Source organism: Sturnira hondurensis, unplaced genomic scaffold, assembly GCF_014824575.4.
Source record: "Sturnira hondurensis isolate 20B ecotype Veracruz unplaced genomic scaffold, ASM1482457v3 Scaffold0025376, whole genome shotgun sequence".
NCBI classification, from domain to species: Eukaryota; Metazoa; Chordata; class Mammalia; order Chiroptera; family Phyllostomidae; genus Sturnira; species Sturnira hondurensis.
In genome coordinates this window covers 151,720-168,138 of record NW_028098007.1, presented here as the reverse complement: position 1 = coordinate 168,138, position 16,419 = coordinate 151,720, and the positions used below count along the sequence as shown (strand labels likewise).

The window sequence follows — 16,419 nt, the reverse complement described above, 5'->3', positions numbered from 1 at the left end:
CCATGAGAGTTGCTCAATCAATGTTAGATATAATTCTTTTTTGTATGATTGAAACAAATTGAAAAGTTGTAACATTGAACATTTCCTTTATTACTCCATAAAAATTTACCTTTGATACTAGAAATTCCTGGTAGGGAGACAGGTCTTAGCTGGGCAGCTTTCTCAGTGTGGTCTCCAAGAGTCTGTGGAAATTCTGGCAATGCTGAAGGCTTCGACGTGACACTTTGTACTTGCTCTGTTACAAACATACGGTTTTAGTATTATTAAATGTGACACCAAATTAAACCAGTATTGAAGGTCACCTTTTAAGACAATCGTGTATATACTTAATTTAAGAGAAATCACTGACAAAGGAGACTGTCAGCAAAATGAAAAGATAACCTACTGAATGGTTTGCCAATGATACAACTGATAAGGAGTTAATATCCAAAATTTATAATTAACACCAAAAAAACCAAACAAACACCCCCCCCCCCCGCTACTAACTAGCCAATTAAAAAAATGGGCTGAGGACCTGAATAGACACCTCTCCAAAGAGGACATACAGATGGCCAACAGACATGTGAAAAGATGTTCAATGTCAATAATCATCAGATAAATGCAAAAAAACCCCACAATGAGATACCACTTCATACCTGTCAGAATGGCCATCATCAATAAATCAACAAAACAACAAGTGTGGCGAGGATGTGGAGAAAAGAAAGCCTCTGTGCACTGTTGGTGGGAATATAAATTGGCTCAGCCACTGTGGAAAGCAGTATGGAGGTTCCTCAAAAAATTAAAGCTACCTTATGACCCAGCAATTCCACTTCTGGGCATATATTCAAAAGAAACCCAAAACATTAATTCTAAAAGATATACACAACCCTATATTCACTGCAGTGTTATTTATGATAGCCAAGATACGAAAGCAACCTAAGTGCCCATCAATAGACAAGTGAATAAAAAAGCTGTGGTATACATATACTAGAATATTACTAGGCCATAAAAAGAATAAAACATTACCATTTGAGACAGTATGAGTGGACCTAGAGCAGCAATTTTCAACCAGTGTGTCAAAGAATTTTTAAAACATGCAATACCTGACTACTTAGTTGGGGGCATTAACCTCTTTTTGCTTAGACTGTCAAGCAAACAAATGGCAACAGCCAACTTAATAGCTGTCCATTATGCATGTCCTGTCTTGAACCATAAATATATGGGTCAAATAGCAAAGTCGCATCTTAGTGGTCATGTGACATAACAAGGTTGCATTTGATTGGTTAATTCTTGGTACTAGAAATCCTTATATACAAGTATAGGGGGAGGTTAGGGGACAGAGGGATTGAGCACAAAGGAAAAACCATTTGTGGACATGGACAACAGTGTGGTAATTGATGGGGGAGGGGAGTATATGGGGACTAAATAGTAAGGGAAAAATACAATAAAGATTAAAAAAGTATAGGCATTAGATTTTTTAAAATGTCACTTTGGAGCAGAAAGAGTAGATTATTATTCTTCTTCTTTTGTAAATCAATCAAAATTATACCTATTTTTTGTCAGACTGGCAAAAAATATTTTTTGCGTGCTGCCAAATTTTAGTAATTAGTTTGTGTGCCGTAAGATGAAAAAGGTTGAAAACTGCTGACCTGAGGGGTATTATGCTAAGTGAAATAAATCAGACAGAAAAAAAGACATATATATATGTTATTTTACTTACGTGTGGAATCTAATGAACAAACAAAACAGAAACAGACTCATAGATACAGAGAACAAAATGATGGCTACCAGAGGGGAGCTGTGTGAAAAAGGTGAAGGGATTGAGAAGCACACACTGGTAGCCACGAAATAGTCCCAGGAACGTGAAGTACAGCATAGGGAATATAGTGGGTAATATTGTAATAACTACGTATAGTGCCAGGTAGGTACTGGAAATATTGGGGGGGGATCACTTTGTATATTATATGGCTGACTAACCACTATGCTGTACACTTGAAACAAATATAAAATGACACTGAATGTCAACGGTAATTGAAAAATAAGGAAATGAGAACGAAGTAGCACAGTGACTAAATGAAGTTAAAGGCATGGATTAGTATGTTCTATGCGTTAAGTGAAGATAAATCAGTATTATATAACATTAAAGTTGGTTGGTTGGTTTCTTGCTTTCTTTTTTGATATAAAGTTTGAAGCTGCGGTCCCACTGGAAGATCTTCTAGTACCAGTAAGCATTATGCATGTTTAGATGTTAAGAGTTCAAGCTGGATGCTAACAGCAGTGCTAGGAACTGTGCTTAAGCCTGACCTGGCGTAGGTGCCGCCCGCCAGCTGGTGTTAAAAGAGTGATGCCCCCCAACTGTGTAACACAGCATCAGGGCAAGGCCTCCCACTGCAGTCTGTCTTCCACCCAAGATAAAATAAGAGAGTTTGTACTGCTTTCTCAAAAGTAAAAAATACTTTTTGGGGGGATAGGGGTCAAAGCCAACACAGTCCAATGCCTTTGTTATATCCTCCTAGAGGTTAAACCAGTGGAAGTTAATATATTGGTCAATATTAACTACGTATGTCCTTACCTAAAGCCAAGGGCCTTTCCAACCCAGTGATCCAAGCATTATTTGTTAACGGTTTTTCAGAAGGACTAATATTTATTTTTAAGTAAATTTTATGCACTTAAATAAATGAAAAGACTTCTGTAAACATTTAGTTGGTTTAATACAAGCTACGACAGTGATGTTTTTCTGCCTATAATTGGATGCAGACAGCATGGAGAAGTCTATTTCCAGCTAAACATTACCCCTTCTTCCCTTAATAGACTGAAGTACAAATCATGTACCAAATGGGCTTTTTCTAAATGAAAGCAAAGTGTATCAGCTTCATCTCGGTGCGCTGAGGCATCATTCACTCAGTTCGATCAGTCCTGCTGGAACACCTTTCCACTCCATGTGGGAGGCAAGCTGCTCAAGCCTGCGTGAAATATTCAGAAGCCAGCCCTGAATATCTCACCTTCATGGGTGGTCTCTGGAGGCCTGTTGCTTTCAGGTTTGTTGGTGAGAGCGCTGATCAGCTGTAGTTTTTCTCTTAGCTTGGATACCTGAGAATCTGAACTATCTTCTTTCTGCCCAAAACAAAGATCACAGAGGTTTAAGGTGGAAGTAAGTCTTCGTCTGATTCTTTATTATATTCCCAGAGCCTATTTGGCATGTAGTGCTTGACCTCCAATACGTTCTGTATAAGTACAGGCAATGAAGGAATGAATCAACAGATAATAGAGATATCTTCAGTACTCAGTGCTGATGAGGACCTAGCTGGATTTGAGCCTAGACCATTAGGGAAACATTATGCTACAGATGATCTGCTTCACTGTGAACATTTGGCTGATGGGGCCTGGCATGCCTGTGTCAGCAGTAAAGGAAATGTACCCTTGCCCAGGTGCCTCTGTGACACCTATTTCCTAAATGAGTAGGATATTGGTTTCTAGGAACAATTGCACACTAATGAAATAATTTTCCTGAACATTTTACTTCACCTTGTGACTAGACCACTTTAGGTAGAGTTTTATACTCTTACATGTTAACAAACAAGACAAAACAACCAAACCACAATTATTCCCTGATCTTCCTTCTCTCCCCACATGGTGATGATTCAACTGGTGGCAGGAACTGCTCGGAACATGAAGAAGCTGTAATATCTCAAAGTCTTACTGACACCTTTAAAAAAAGATTTATACTTGATAGTCTGCCTCATCCCCAGACTGACCTAGAGTGACATATAAAAATACACTTAATTATAAAAAGAGAGAAGTCTGGTTTCTGTAAGTCCAGTTTCTAATTGCTTAGACTAAAGTGAAAGGTCTTAATCCTTTGTTTAATTAGAATATCAACTCGTTACATGTTTCTTTTATTCAATACATACTTATTTCTCTCCTGTCTTTATTTCTACCCTAATAGTTACTGTATAATAGATCACTCTTGGTTTACTTAGGGACCTAATATATAGACATATGTAAATAAAACTAGGTCCTCAATGCTTGAAGAATTTATGCTAAGGAGAAATTAGATCTGGTTAAGGATGCTTAGGTTAGGCAGCACAAAAGGACTAATACACTGAGATGGCAATTAAAAAGCACAAAGTATCTGGAAGTAAAGCCAAGAAATTCAGGCAAAAACATGTACTAGTTGTATTTTAATCTGATATTTACTGTAAAAAAAACTGAGCTGTTACTGAAATCACTACTACTTTCCAATAGTAGCTTTTCCAATAGTAGGTACTTTTTGTGTTCAACACTTACATCTGGCTCTTAAATTTTTCTTGTCATTCTGAGGTTTTTCTAAAAAAATTTTCTTTGCATCAGTTAGAAAATACAATAAAAGTCTAGCATATAAAGCATTAACATTTTAATATATGTGATTTTACAAAAACGGTTGAGAAAGAAAAATATAGGTGGAAAGCATTACAATGAAAACTGCTTGTACTATGGTTCATTTCTAAGTTCATTTTCTCTGAACCTCATATCCTCTGAATTTGTCAAATGTAATATGCATCTGAAATGGTACTTTAGCCACTCAGGCACCATCCTCCTGAATTTTCCTTTAGCTTAGCCCAGGTCTTATAGTATTGCAGAGAATGCTGCAAACAAACTTTCTCTCCTGGGATATCAGAGTATATATCACAGATTGCTTACACTGATAATATGTCTGGGATGAACAACAAAAGAGAAGGGTACTAGGTGGAGGGAATAGGCTGAGGCTTAAATGGACTATATAAGTTCTGAAACTAAAATTTAAAAATAAAAAATACTTTTTAGATTAGACACCACTTTTAGATTATCTAAGCCACTGTTCCCCATCATTACTACACATAACTTCCTGTCTTAGTTTAAAAGTTGTTTCTTTAGGGAAGCCTTCCTGATCTCTGCTAATGCCCTTATCATACTCTATACTCTTCCTCTCTAGCATTTATCACACTCTTGATTAATTATGTGTTCAATCATATGTTAATGATTTTCTCACTGATGGACTTTGAAAGCTCCACCAGAATAGGGGTCACATGTCTATCGTGCTCACTGTGGTCACACCAGCTCCTAGCAAAGTGTATGGGCACCAGGTAGGTGCTTGATCAAGTATTCACTTATTCAATATACTAATTTACTAATTACGTTGTCTTGATGTTTTAGCACATGAGACCACAGTGCTCCTTTTGATAAAGAAGCAGTAGTTCAAAAAGCACAGGATGCTGAAGCATTTATTTTTACTTCACAGTAAGCTTCCTGTTATTTACCTTCATACTTTGGGTTTTTACTGTATCTGTTCTGCTGGTCACCTGGTGCAAAGACTCTCTTTTCAGAGTGGCAGTTTTATCATGTATCTTAAAGGGTGAAAAAAAGCACAAGAGAAGATTAAAGGCAAACATTAAAACTTAAACAACATCTAGCACTTTTTAAGCCATTTGGTCAAACTTATTTAAAAGCTATCAGGGCACTTTCAACAGAAATACCAGAAGGAGAATGAGAGAGGAGAGGGAGAAAGGCCCCTAAGGAAAGGCACAAAGGGAAAAGCATTCATGGACATGGACGACAGTGTGGTGACTGCTGGGGGAGGGGAGTATATGAGGGCTAAATGATAAGGGGAAAATACAATGAAAATTAAAAAAGTATAGGCATTAGATTTTTTAAAATGTCACTTTGGAGCAAAAAGGGTTATTTTTATTATTCTTTTGTAAATCAATCAAAGTTATACCTATTTTTTGTTAGATTGGCAAAAATATTTTTTGCGTGCTGCCAAATTTTAGTAATTAGTTTATGTGTGCCATAAGATGAAAAAAGTTGAAAACTGCTGACCTAAAAGGTATTATGCTAAGTGAAATAAATCAGACAGAAATAAGAGAAAGGTGAAAATGATGCTTAGTCTAGTTGTTTCATTCACAAACGTTAAAACTTTGAAGTATAAAAAGAGAGAGAACTTTAACTTAGAGTCATGCTGGGTATGGAAGAAATAGTAAGACAGATGATACTATGAACAATTTCCTCTTCTGGAGAAAAATTAAGTGGGGAGGAGAGAAATAGGAGGGGAAGTTTGGAATGGTAGATTTTTACAATAAGCCTCAAAAACCTTTGAGCTCTAATACTCATCAAATCACCCAAAATTCCAGGCCCCTACTTAGTGTAGCAGAGTTCAAACAGGGTTTTTAAAGTAAGTTCCTTTAATCTTCTCAGCTTTCTAGTCAATTACACACTCCAGTGAAGCAGTAGAGGGAACAGGTCTTACTCCTTCCTCAAAGCCAAGTCAAGGCAACTTGCCAAGGCTCCACTGCAGCAGAGCCAGTTCAGACAGTGCTTTCTACATGCCAGAGTTAGACTTTACTTGTGGGCTTGTTTCCAGCTCTGGTGGTTACTTGAATTCACAGTATAATTTCCTGTATCTTGTTTCCATTTCTTAATGTATGTCTGTCTTTGCTGTATGAAATCTTTTTAAAAAAATATTTACTTTTAGAGAGAGGGGGAGTGACAAAGAGAGGGGGAAAATGTGGAGAGGTAACAATGATCAGTTAGTTGTCTCTCACACGTCCCCAACTGGGGACCTGGCCTGCAACCCAAGCATGTGCCCTGACCAGGAATTGAACTAGTGACCTTTTGATTCTCAGGCCAGTGCTCAATCCGCTGAGCACCATTCAGGGCACTGCTTGAAATCTTTAAGAGTGAGGTTCGCAACTATTAAAAATAATCCAGCCCTGACCAGTGTGGCTCACTCGGTTGGGTGTTGTCCCACAAAGCAAATCCCCCATGCCTAGGTTGTGGCTTTAGTCCCTGGTTGGGGCGTTCAGGAGAGGTAACTGATTGATGTTTTTCTCTCACATTGTTGTTTCTCTCCCTCTTACTCCCTCCCTTCCTCTCTCTCTGATAATTAATTTAGAAAAATCCGCATGGATCCTAGCACAAGGTATATGAGAAAGGTGATTACAGAAACATAAAATAACATGAAAACCAGTAAAGCACACAATCTGCCAGCATTGGTGACTTAGAGTCATTCAGTTTCCTCAGATACAAAATGAGAGGCTGGACTCAATGATCTCTTAAGTTGAGGAGTTGGTTAGATCTGACCTGTTTTAAATGGCTTTCCTTACTTTATATGCAAAAGTATCCTCTTAATACATAGACAAAGCAGGACAAATCTGAAAGCCAAGTTCTAGCTTAATGAAATAGCAAAAGATTCTTTATTGTCATTGTCATTGTTCCCATCCTGAATAACTCAGAAAAGATCAACAAGACCTCACTTGGAAATATGTGCCAGAGCTTCCCTACCAGATGGGTCACTGGTAACATAATAGCGCGCTTGCCATGTCTGCCAATGACTTGTGGTGAGGCCTGGGCAAGCAACTGAACCTCTCCTCCATCTCCCTTCCAAATCAGGACCAACACCACCTGCGCCATTCATATCAAAGAACTAGGTAAGGGTTAGAGCAGACAAGGATTAAGTACAATACAATTGGTAGCCTCTCAAATATGCCAGACGACCATTTGAAAAGGTGGTGAATGCCATCCATGCACAGACAAAAGACATTGTGAAACACAGAACACATCAAAAAAGATCTGAAAAGGCTTACCATGCTGAAGGACAGGTTTGTTTGCTTTTCTACCTTGCTCATAGCAACCAGATCTCTTTCTACCAAGTTGACTCTCTGGGTAAGATTACTGACTGTCTCATTCATGCCCTCGAGTTTAAGATCATTCTGTCTCTGGTACCCCACCAGGGCACTGTTTACCTCCTCTAAAGAGTTGTGAAGGTACAGGATATCCTAGAGTGGAAATAAATCAAATTGTACAATCCAGCTAAAGATGTATGCTAGACAAGCAGACCAGCAGCACTGAACAACCATTAATATGTCAAGTTACTGAAGTAAACTCCTTTTCTTGGTTTAGACCATTGATCCTCTGTCTCTGCTTTGACCCTCTACTGCACGTCGCTCCCAGTTTACTCCCTCTGGAATTGTCTGTCCTCAGCTAGATGGGGCAGGGGGAGGGGGAGGTGATGAGGGAAGAGGACTGCCTACATGATTCACTGTCTGGTCCCAGGAAGCTGAGAGCTTGGGAATTGATTTCCCAATGTTTACCTTACCTGCTGGCTAAGAAAGCTTGCTGGGTTACTAACTGAAATGTCTATTAACCTAATTTGTCAGAACAAAACTACCTTAGGAACAATGCCAATTACTGAATTGGCTCATGTAGCAAAACCATAACAAGTAATGAATTATTTAGTAGAGGATTCAATTATTTTTATCGGCATCCTTTACTTACTGATGACTACTTAAATAGAAATGATGACTATAGGTTTTAAAGGGCATTAAACTAAGGACAGGAATTCTTCTTCATGAAGATTCCTTTATTCTCTTCAATGTGATTTTTGAACTCAATCTCCTATTACCTGTCTTTAGTCTTTAGAGAATCTTGATTTTCTAGGATAAGCTTTCTAACATTCTTAGAATTTACTGTGGCTCAAAACAGCCATCACTCTGAATTAATCTGCTATCCATCCATCTTTGACTTGCCCAGATTGTTATTTTTCATCAAGAATTTCAAGATACTCTGGTGTGAAAAGGAATTTACTCCACTGAGCAACATGCAGGGAAAAGAGCAAGTTGCCAAACAAGAGACAGGAGAGCACCTTGGATCCCTAAGACAGCATCACACATTTCACTCTGCTCAGCTCTCAGGCAGGCGAATATGTGCATAGGGCGCCCGATGAGGCACAGGACACGAAGCACAAACTTCAGGCTGCCTCCAGTCCATCATGGCCACAGGGAGATAAGCCAGAGACAAAAAAATACCTGTTTCAAATTCTCACTGTGGGTTTTATTGTCAAGTTCTAATGGAGCTGAAGGTGATGGAATAATCTGGTTGCTTCCCCTGGTCTCCAAGGTGCGCTGATTCTGTTAACAGGAATGGAGGTTAGTATAGACAATAAGTAATTACTAAGTCCTCTTAACCATCTGGGATGGTCCCAGAACAGTCCAGCTTCTCACAGGGGCATGCACTGATGAATCAACATGGGGGCAGATCTATGAATGAGAAGACAAGCTAAGGAACTTTTGTACATCTTGAATAGTCCCAATTTCAAGTACATATAACTCATCTCTCCAGCATGACAGCAGAGGCTGTGCTATTCTTTTCACCCTCCATCAATCCGGAATGGAGCCAAGTACCCTAGGAGATGAATTCAGGGCTCTGAATGACTGCAGACAGCTTACTCGGTACAGCATTGAGAGATATTTGAAAACAAACCCTGAGCATGGCAGGGATTTGTTTCTGTCTCAGTTATCTGTTACTGCATAACAAATTATCCCAAACTTTGTGACTTAAAACAACAATGATTTATTATTTCTTAGGATTCAGTGGCTTGACGAGGCTCAGTGGGGTTGGGGGTGTTCTGTTTCACATAGTGTAAGCTGAGGTCACACATATGGCCGTATTCCACTGGAAGCTTGACCAAGATGATCTTTCTTCCTCTAGAGCCCCCTTCACTTGGCCTCTCATCATTCCTGAGGCTAAGAGCCCTGCCAAATTCTGGACCCACAGAACAGTGAGAAATGAATGCACTGTTTTAAGCTACTAAGTTGTGGGGTAATTTGTTATATAGCAATAAACAACTGAGACAATTCCCCACTTTCTTTTCTTTCTTTTCCATTTTTCTTCCTACCCATTCTATCCTTAGGTACCTTATTTCTGTATCTCCTCTGGGTCATTTGCAAAAGACTCAGCTCTTAATTCTATTCACCTTAACTGCTTGCTTTACAGATTCTAAAAGTAACAATAAACATTGTTGAGCCCTGGCTGGTGAGGCTCAGTGGATTGAGTGCATGCCTGCAAAGCAAAGGGCTGCTGGTTCGATTCCCAGAGCACATGCCTGGGTTGTAGGCCAGGTCCCCAGTAGAGGGCATGTGAGAGGCAACCACACAATGATGTTTCTCTCTCTCTTTCTCCCTTCCTTCCCTTCTAAAAATAAATAAAATCTTAAAAAACAAACAAACAAAAATAATTGATTTCATCTTTTAAAAAGGTGCATAGTAGGGTCTGTTTAGAAGAATGAAAGTGGGCATCACAAGTATTACACACAAAAGGGTAGGCAGGAGCATGATGACTTTCTGCAGCATTTGTAGATTTCCTTACCATATTACTCTGTAGTAATTCCATGGCTTTCTTGTGTTCGTCCACAGTTTTCTGCATTGCCTCCATGGCAAGATGGACACTGTTTAAAGTATTGCCAATGGAAGCTACGTTCTGAACAGAAACATGTAGTAAGGTTAGTGTGTTTTCCTTTTAAAAAAACTTTAATAGCTTTATTAAGATATAACCGATATACAACAAAATGCACTGTTCAAAATGTATACCTCTATAAGTTTTGACATATATACACCTGGGAAACAATTACAATAATCAAGACACTACACGTCCATCACACCCAAGTGTCCTATGTCCCTTTGTGATTCTTCTACCCCTGTCCCCAGGCAACCACTGACACACTTTCTGTCACTATGTATCAGTTTGCATTTTCTAGAATTTCATACAAACAGAAGCAGTGAGTGACTATGTACTTTTGTTTATATGGTTTCTTTCATTCAGTATAATTATTTTGAAATTTATCCACATCATTCCATTGTCTGGATACACTGCAGTTTATTCACCTGTTGATGGGCATTTAGGTAGTTTTCAGTATTTGACTTCTACAAATAAAGCTGTAATAAACATTCACACACACATCTTTTTGTGGGCATATGCTTTCATTTTCCTTCGCCATGTGCTTTCTTATCATCACAATACCTAGAAACGGAATGGCGAATCATACGGTAGGTATATGCTCAACTTTAAAAAAAACTGCCAAACTGTGTTCTAAAATGATTATACCATTTTATATTCCCACTAGCAGTGTGTAAGCATTCCAGTTACTCCATATCCTCATACCAGTACCTACAGTCTTTTCAATTTTAGCCATTCTAGTGTGAGTGTATATATCACTGATTTCATTTTACATTAAACACTGGTGAATGGAGATCAGTGGTTTTAAGCATTTCAAATATCTTCACACTGTGAACTTCAGTAGCTTATACTGACACAATTAACAGGAATACAAGAATAGATGTATCAGCAATTTCCCCAATTTAAAGGACTTTTCCTAGAGGAAAACCAAATTTTTCCTGAAAAACCACACAGATAAGGTTCTCCCACAAACTGTCTCTACCAAGTCCTGCTGTAAGTGGGCAGTGAGCCAGAGCTGACACTAGACCGCCACGAGGTTCGGAGTGAACGATAGCTTTTTTTTTTAAAAAAAAAATTTTATTGATTATACCATTACAGTTGTTCTATTCTCCCCCTTCATTCCCCTCTACCCGCACACTCCCTCCCCCACCATTCTCCCCCCCTTAGTTTATAATCACGTGTCTCAAGTTCTTTAGATTCTCTATTTCCCCTACTATTTTTGCCCTCCCACTATCTATTTTCTACCTACCATCTATGCTATTTTCTGTGCCTTCTCCCCTTCTCCTCCTCCCACCCCCCTATTGCTAACCCTCCATGTGTTCTTCATTTCTATGGTTCCACTCCTGATCTAGCTGTCCTCTTGGTTTGCTTTTGTTTTAGGTGTGGTTGTTAATAACTGTGAGTTTGCTGTCCTTTCACTGTTAATATTTTTCATCTTCTTTTTCTTATATAAGTCCCTTTAGCATTTCATATAATAAGGGCTTGGTGATGATGAACTCCTTGAACTTGACCTTATCTGAGAAGCACTTTATCTGTCCTTCCATTCTAAATGAAAGTTTTGCTGGATAAAGCAATCTTGGCTGTAGGTCTTTGGATTTCATGACTTGGAATACTTCTTTCCAGCCCCTTCTTGCCTGTAAGGTCTCTTTTGAGAAATCCGCTGACAGTCTGATGGGTACTCCTTTGTAGGTGACTGTCCCCTTATCCCTTGCTGCTTCTAGGATTCTCTCCTTCATTTTAGTCTTGGCTAATGTAATTATGATGTGCCTTGGTGTGTTCCTTCTTGGGTCCAACTTCTTTGGGACTCTCTGAGCTTCCTGGATTTCCTGGAAGTCTATTTCCTTTGCCAGACTGGGGAAGTTCTCCTTTATTATTTGTTCAAATAAGTTTTCCACTCGTGGCTGTTTCTTTCCCCCTTCTGGTACCCCTATAATCCGGATGTTGGAACGTTTAAAGATGTCCTGGAGGTTCCTAAGCCTCTCCTCATTTTTTTGAATTCTCATTTCTTCATTCCTTTCTGATGGGATGTTTCGTTCTTCCTTCTGGTCCATTCCATTGATTTGAGCCCCAGTTTCCTTTCCATCGCTATTGGTTTCCTGGACATCTCCCTTCATTTCAATTAGTTTAGCCTTCATATGTTCCTCTAATTTGTGACTATAATCAACCAGTTCTGTGAGCATCCTGATAAACAGTGTCTTGAATTGTGCTTCTGAGAGGCTGGCAATTTCTCGGTCGCTGAGAGTTATTGACTCTGGGACTTTGAGTTCTTCTTGTGCCACCTTTCGGGCTGTTCGTGCCTGTTACGTAGCAGGATTGGATCCCTAGGTGTTCACCAGAGCAGGGCAACTCAGTCCTGGGTTGTGACACTGTATGTGGGGGTGGGGTCAAAGAGGAACAATGGCGTCCCGTCTGCCGCCTCCTGCCGCTGCAGCCACAGGTGCCGCAGCTGCCACTGTCACTGGGCCCACGCGTTTCGTCCCACTGCACTCGAGTGTGCCACCGCCATCAGCCCTCGCCCCCTGGGGCCTGCGTGGTCTGTCTCACTGTGCAGGAATGTGCGACCGAGGTCAGTCTGCCCCACACCCTGACTGGGCCCGGGCCACTTGCACACCTAGGTCGGGGGATCTGTCCTGCCCGACCCAGCTCCACTGCTGGCTCCGCCCCTCTTACCGTCCCCGTTGAATGGTTCGTCATTGTCGGACTTCCGTATAATTCAATTTTCTGGTCTTTGGGTGTGTCTTTGTTCTCCAAACCTTTGTTGTATTCAAACTTGGTTGTGGGAGAAGGCACAGTGTTTCCACCTATGCCTCCATCTTGGTGGAAGTCTGAATGATAGCTTTTGAGTGAAAATGGATGGAACCACTTTTGGCTTAGGGAAAACCAGCATCGCAGAGACAAAGAAAAAAAATCCATCTGGCAGCATTTGTTCTTTTTTCTCCTTCAGTGTCCCATCAGTAATTACTGAGGAGCATTAGATATTAGCTTACTTTGCTTTCGTTAGGCCCACCTAAGGAGCCCAAGTAGACTGGGGACTTGGGAACATAACTCAGAAGTCAAAAGGCCTGTCCTAAGGAAACTCCAAAAGAATGCTACTATTTAGGGGGTGCTAGCCTTTCATTAAGATAGACTGAAAATTTTGTGATGTCACATTAGTATTTTTAACCAAGGACTTTTATATTACACTGATAGCCAAGAATCCAAGAGAACAAGAGATGATATTTTCAACATTTAAAAAAAATTATCTGACTGTACTAAGGTTAGGTATTTGAGATGGACTACCACTCAAAACTGAGCCATTTGTAATCAAGTAGTGTCCAACATTACAAATACACAGATTTGCAACACACTGCGTAGAGGTTTCCAAGCTGGGATGTTATCTAAGCAAGCTCTGTTGCTACAGAAGCTACAGGCATTCAAAGACACTTCCTGTTAGAGAATCCTCACTGGCTGACTGGATGTATGATCCCATCACAATGCAAAAAGATAGTAAGCTCTTGTTTGGTTTTCTCAGCATCTGCAAAGTGCCTGGCACACACTGGAAGAAGCTCCACAAATGTTTATTGAATTAATGGATGCAAGAATAAACCAGTTTCCTTTACTAATGCAGGACTGCCAGAGTTGCTTCTGTGCTAAAGGCTACCACCGACAGAGGCCCACCTTTCCCCCACTGAATACTTGGGAATAGTGGCAAGAAGCATTTGGCCCCATCAAAGTTGTCCCTACTTTTTAATTTAAAGTTATAATCATGGGGAAAACAATCTTGAAGAAGATACACCTCAAAATTATTATTAGTTATCTCTGTGTAGTAATGTGGAGGCTTATCAGTCTATTTACCTATATTTTCTAATTTTCCTATAATGAACAGGTATTCTTTACATGAAACAACTACTACTTATTGAAGTGGTTTTAACAACTCCCTTCCCAGCCCCAATGCCCAAGAAGCCACTGCTGATGGCTGGTATGGACGATTGCTACACCTCAGCCAGGGGCTACACTGCCACCCTGGGCAACTTCACCAAGGCCACCTCTCTAAGGTGCCATTGCTAAGACCTGCAGCTCTCTCACCCTGACCTCAGGACAGAGACCATTCACTAAGTCTCCCCATCAGGAACTCACTGACCATCTTGTAAAGACCCACACCAGGGCTTCTGTGCAGAAGACACAGGCTCTGGCTGGGGCCACCATGTAATTTTAGACAAGAAAAGTAAAGTGAATTAAGCCTGTTAATAACAAAAAACAAAAACAAAATGAAATAATCCCCCTCCTTAAAAAATAAAGTTATTATAAGGAGGTGACCATATTGGACAAATAGCAAACTATGAAGACTGAGCACACAGGTGGTGTGTCTATAAAATAGAAAGTTTTGTTTCTGTTCTTAGGAAGTTCTCCTTTGTGGGGATAATTTATATTCATATTTATGGAGCCTGGCATGTAACCAAATCAAAGTTATCATGCACTAACTTTCAAAAGTTAAGGACTCTAGATTTGATTTCCTTGCTCCAGAATCCGTTCTTCCATTTCCTGCTGCCGGGGGTGGTGTTGCTTATGTTCAAAGTAGGCTCCTCCTTCTTTCTACTCCCCCTCCCCACGCAGCTCTAAAGCTCCCTATGTGTAACCCATCCATCTGCTTGGTCACTGCCTCCTGCTCTAGGCCCGGATCCCAGGATCAAATAAGCAGAAATTCCAAACTGTCATTTGCCTGGGCTCTAGAGCCTAGGGTGTACTGCTAGAGTGAACGGCTTAGAGGACGTGAACCTTTATCTTCACAAAATAATACATATTATTTTCCAAAATGCTTTTTACCAATTTATATTCCCAGCAGGAATGTTAGAAAGTTCCTTTGCTCCACATCCTTGCCAACCCTTATCATATCCTGAATTTAAAACTTTTGCATTTCTAGCCCTGGCTGGTGTAGCTCAGTGGATTGAGGGTGGGCCTGCGAACCACATGATCGTGGTTCGATTCCCAGTCAGGGCACATGCCTGGGTTGTAGGCCAGTTCCCAGAAGAGGACTCATGAGAGGCAACCATACATTGATACTTCTCTCCTTCCCTTCCCCTCTAAAGATAAATAAATAACATCTTAAAAAAAAAACTTTTGCATTTCTTCAAATTACCTCTTTAAAAAATAAAATAAATAGTAATTTAGAAATTAATAGTAATTTAGAGCAACTCTCATGTATAACTGGTCTGCTTTCATGAAGACGTGGACGATGAATTGAAAAGGCAAATGATGAAAAGCCAACCCACGTATATTGACAAGAGTCCCAGCAGAGCGATCCTGGGACCTGGAGAGCCAAATAAAAAGGTGCAAACCACATAAGCCAGAGCGAGTCACCTGCTGCAAAGCAAAGGCCCTACTAATGGGACCAAAACAGAGATGTTCTGAAATCTTTGCAACACAGTGATAGGCTCTATTACCGCCCTCCCAGAGCAGGTGATTTCAAATGCCAGGCTTTCAAAGAAGACTTCTAAGAAGGCAGAATTACAGCAGTAGGTTAATTTCAGTGTCCACACATAGCACTTACCTTCTGAAGTCCTTCTACAGTGGCAGGCAGGCTAATTAAGTCTGCCGCTGACTTAACACTGGCTTTGAGGTGGTTTACTGCAGAATTCAACAGAGAAATCTAGGGGGAAAAAAGAGTAACAAAAAATGACAACAGAATTTGCACTGTGTTTCTTTTACAGGCTCCATTTGATGCTGATGTGAAGGCACCCTTGAATTTTATGTGTTTCTGTGACCCAGACAACATACCCTGGTCAGCTCCTACCTTGAATAGACTGCAGATCTGGGAGGCGGCAATAATGCCCCTTCTTCCCCTTCCCAAATTTAAACACTAGTGCCAACGAGGGAAGGGCAATTAGTATTCTTTGCCCTACTCCTGGCAGCTACAAGATCCAAAAATCTTAAATTACTCCAAAGATGATTACCACAGTGATTACAAAACAATCATTCGACAACTGGACAGAAAGAAAGCTAATGATCAAAGACTGCTGAAGGATTTCATTGTGGTAAAAAATAACACCTCTGTCATTTACTGAACTTTTGTTCCTGCCCAAGTGGGCACATAAAAGCCCATCATCACAAAATACAGTCTACAGGAACAGTACCCTTACAATTTGAACCCACTACTTGGGGGCTTGAGTTTTGGTTTAACAATGGGATTAATATTTCAAACTCAATAGCTCAATCAAA

The 16,419-nt window shown here is 40.1% G+C and overlaps 1 protein-coding gene across 4 annotated transcripts in view; it reads right to left on the bottom strand.

Annotated features, from left to right (window-relative positions):
- The window catches only part of EFCAB14 (EF-hand calcium binding domain 14), a 36,008-nt gene that overhangs the window by 3,624 nt on the left and 15,965 nt on the right, over nt 1-16,419 (bottom strand). Inside the window, exons 4-10 of one of the 4 annotated variants that reach the window (XM_037039541.1) lie at nt 15,752-15,850; nt 10,138-10,248; nt 8,799-8,900; nt 7,578-7,769; nt 5,256-5,342; nt 2,982-3,093; nt 110-235 (exon numbers count right to left, since the gene is read on the bottom strand). In XM_037039541.1, the coding sequence (XP_036895436.1) occupies nt 110-235; nt 2,982-3,093; nt 5,256-5,342; nt 7,578-7,769; nt 8,799-8,900; nt 10,138-10,248; nt 15,752-15,850 (829 nt within the window). The remainder of the gene's footprint in view (nt 1-109; nt 236-2,981; nt 3,094-5,255; nt 5,343-7,577; nt 7,770-8,798; nt 8,901-10,137; nt 10,249-15,751; nt 15,851-16,419) is intronic. The other 3 variants (XM_037039542.1, XM_037039543.1, XM_037039544.1) reach the window with 3 other exon arrangements.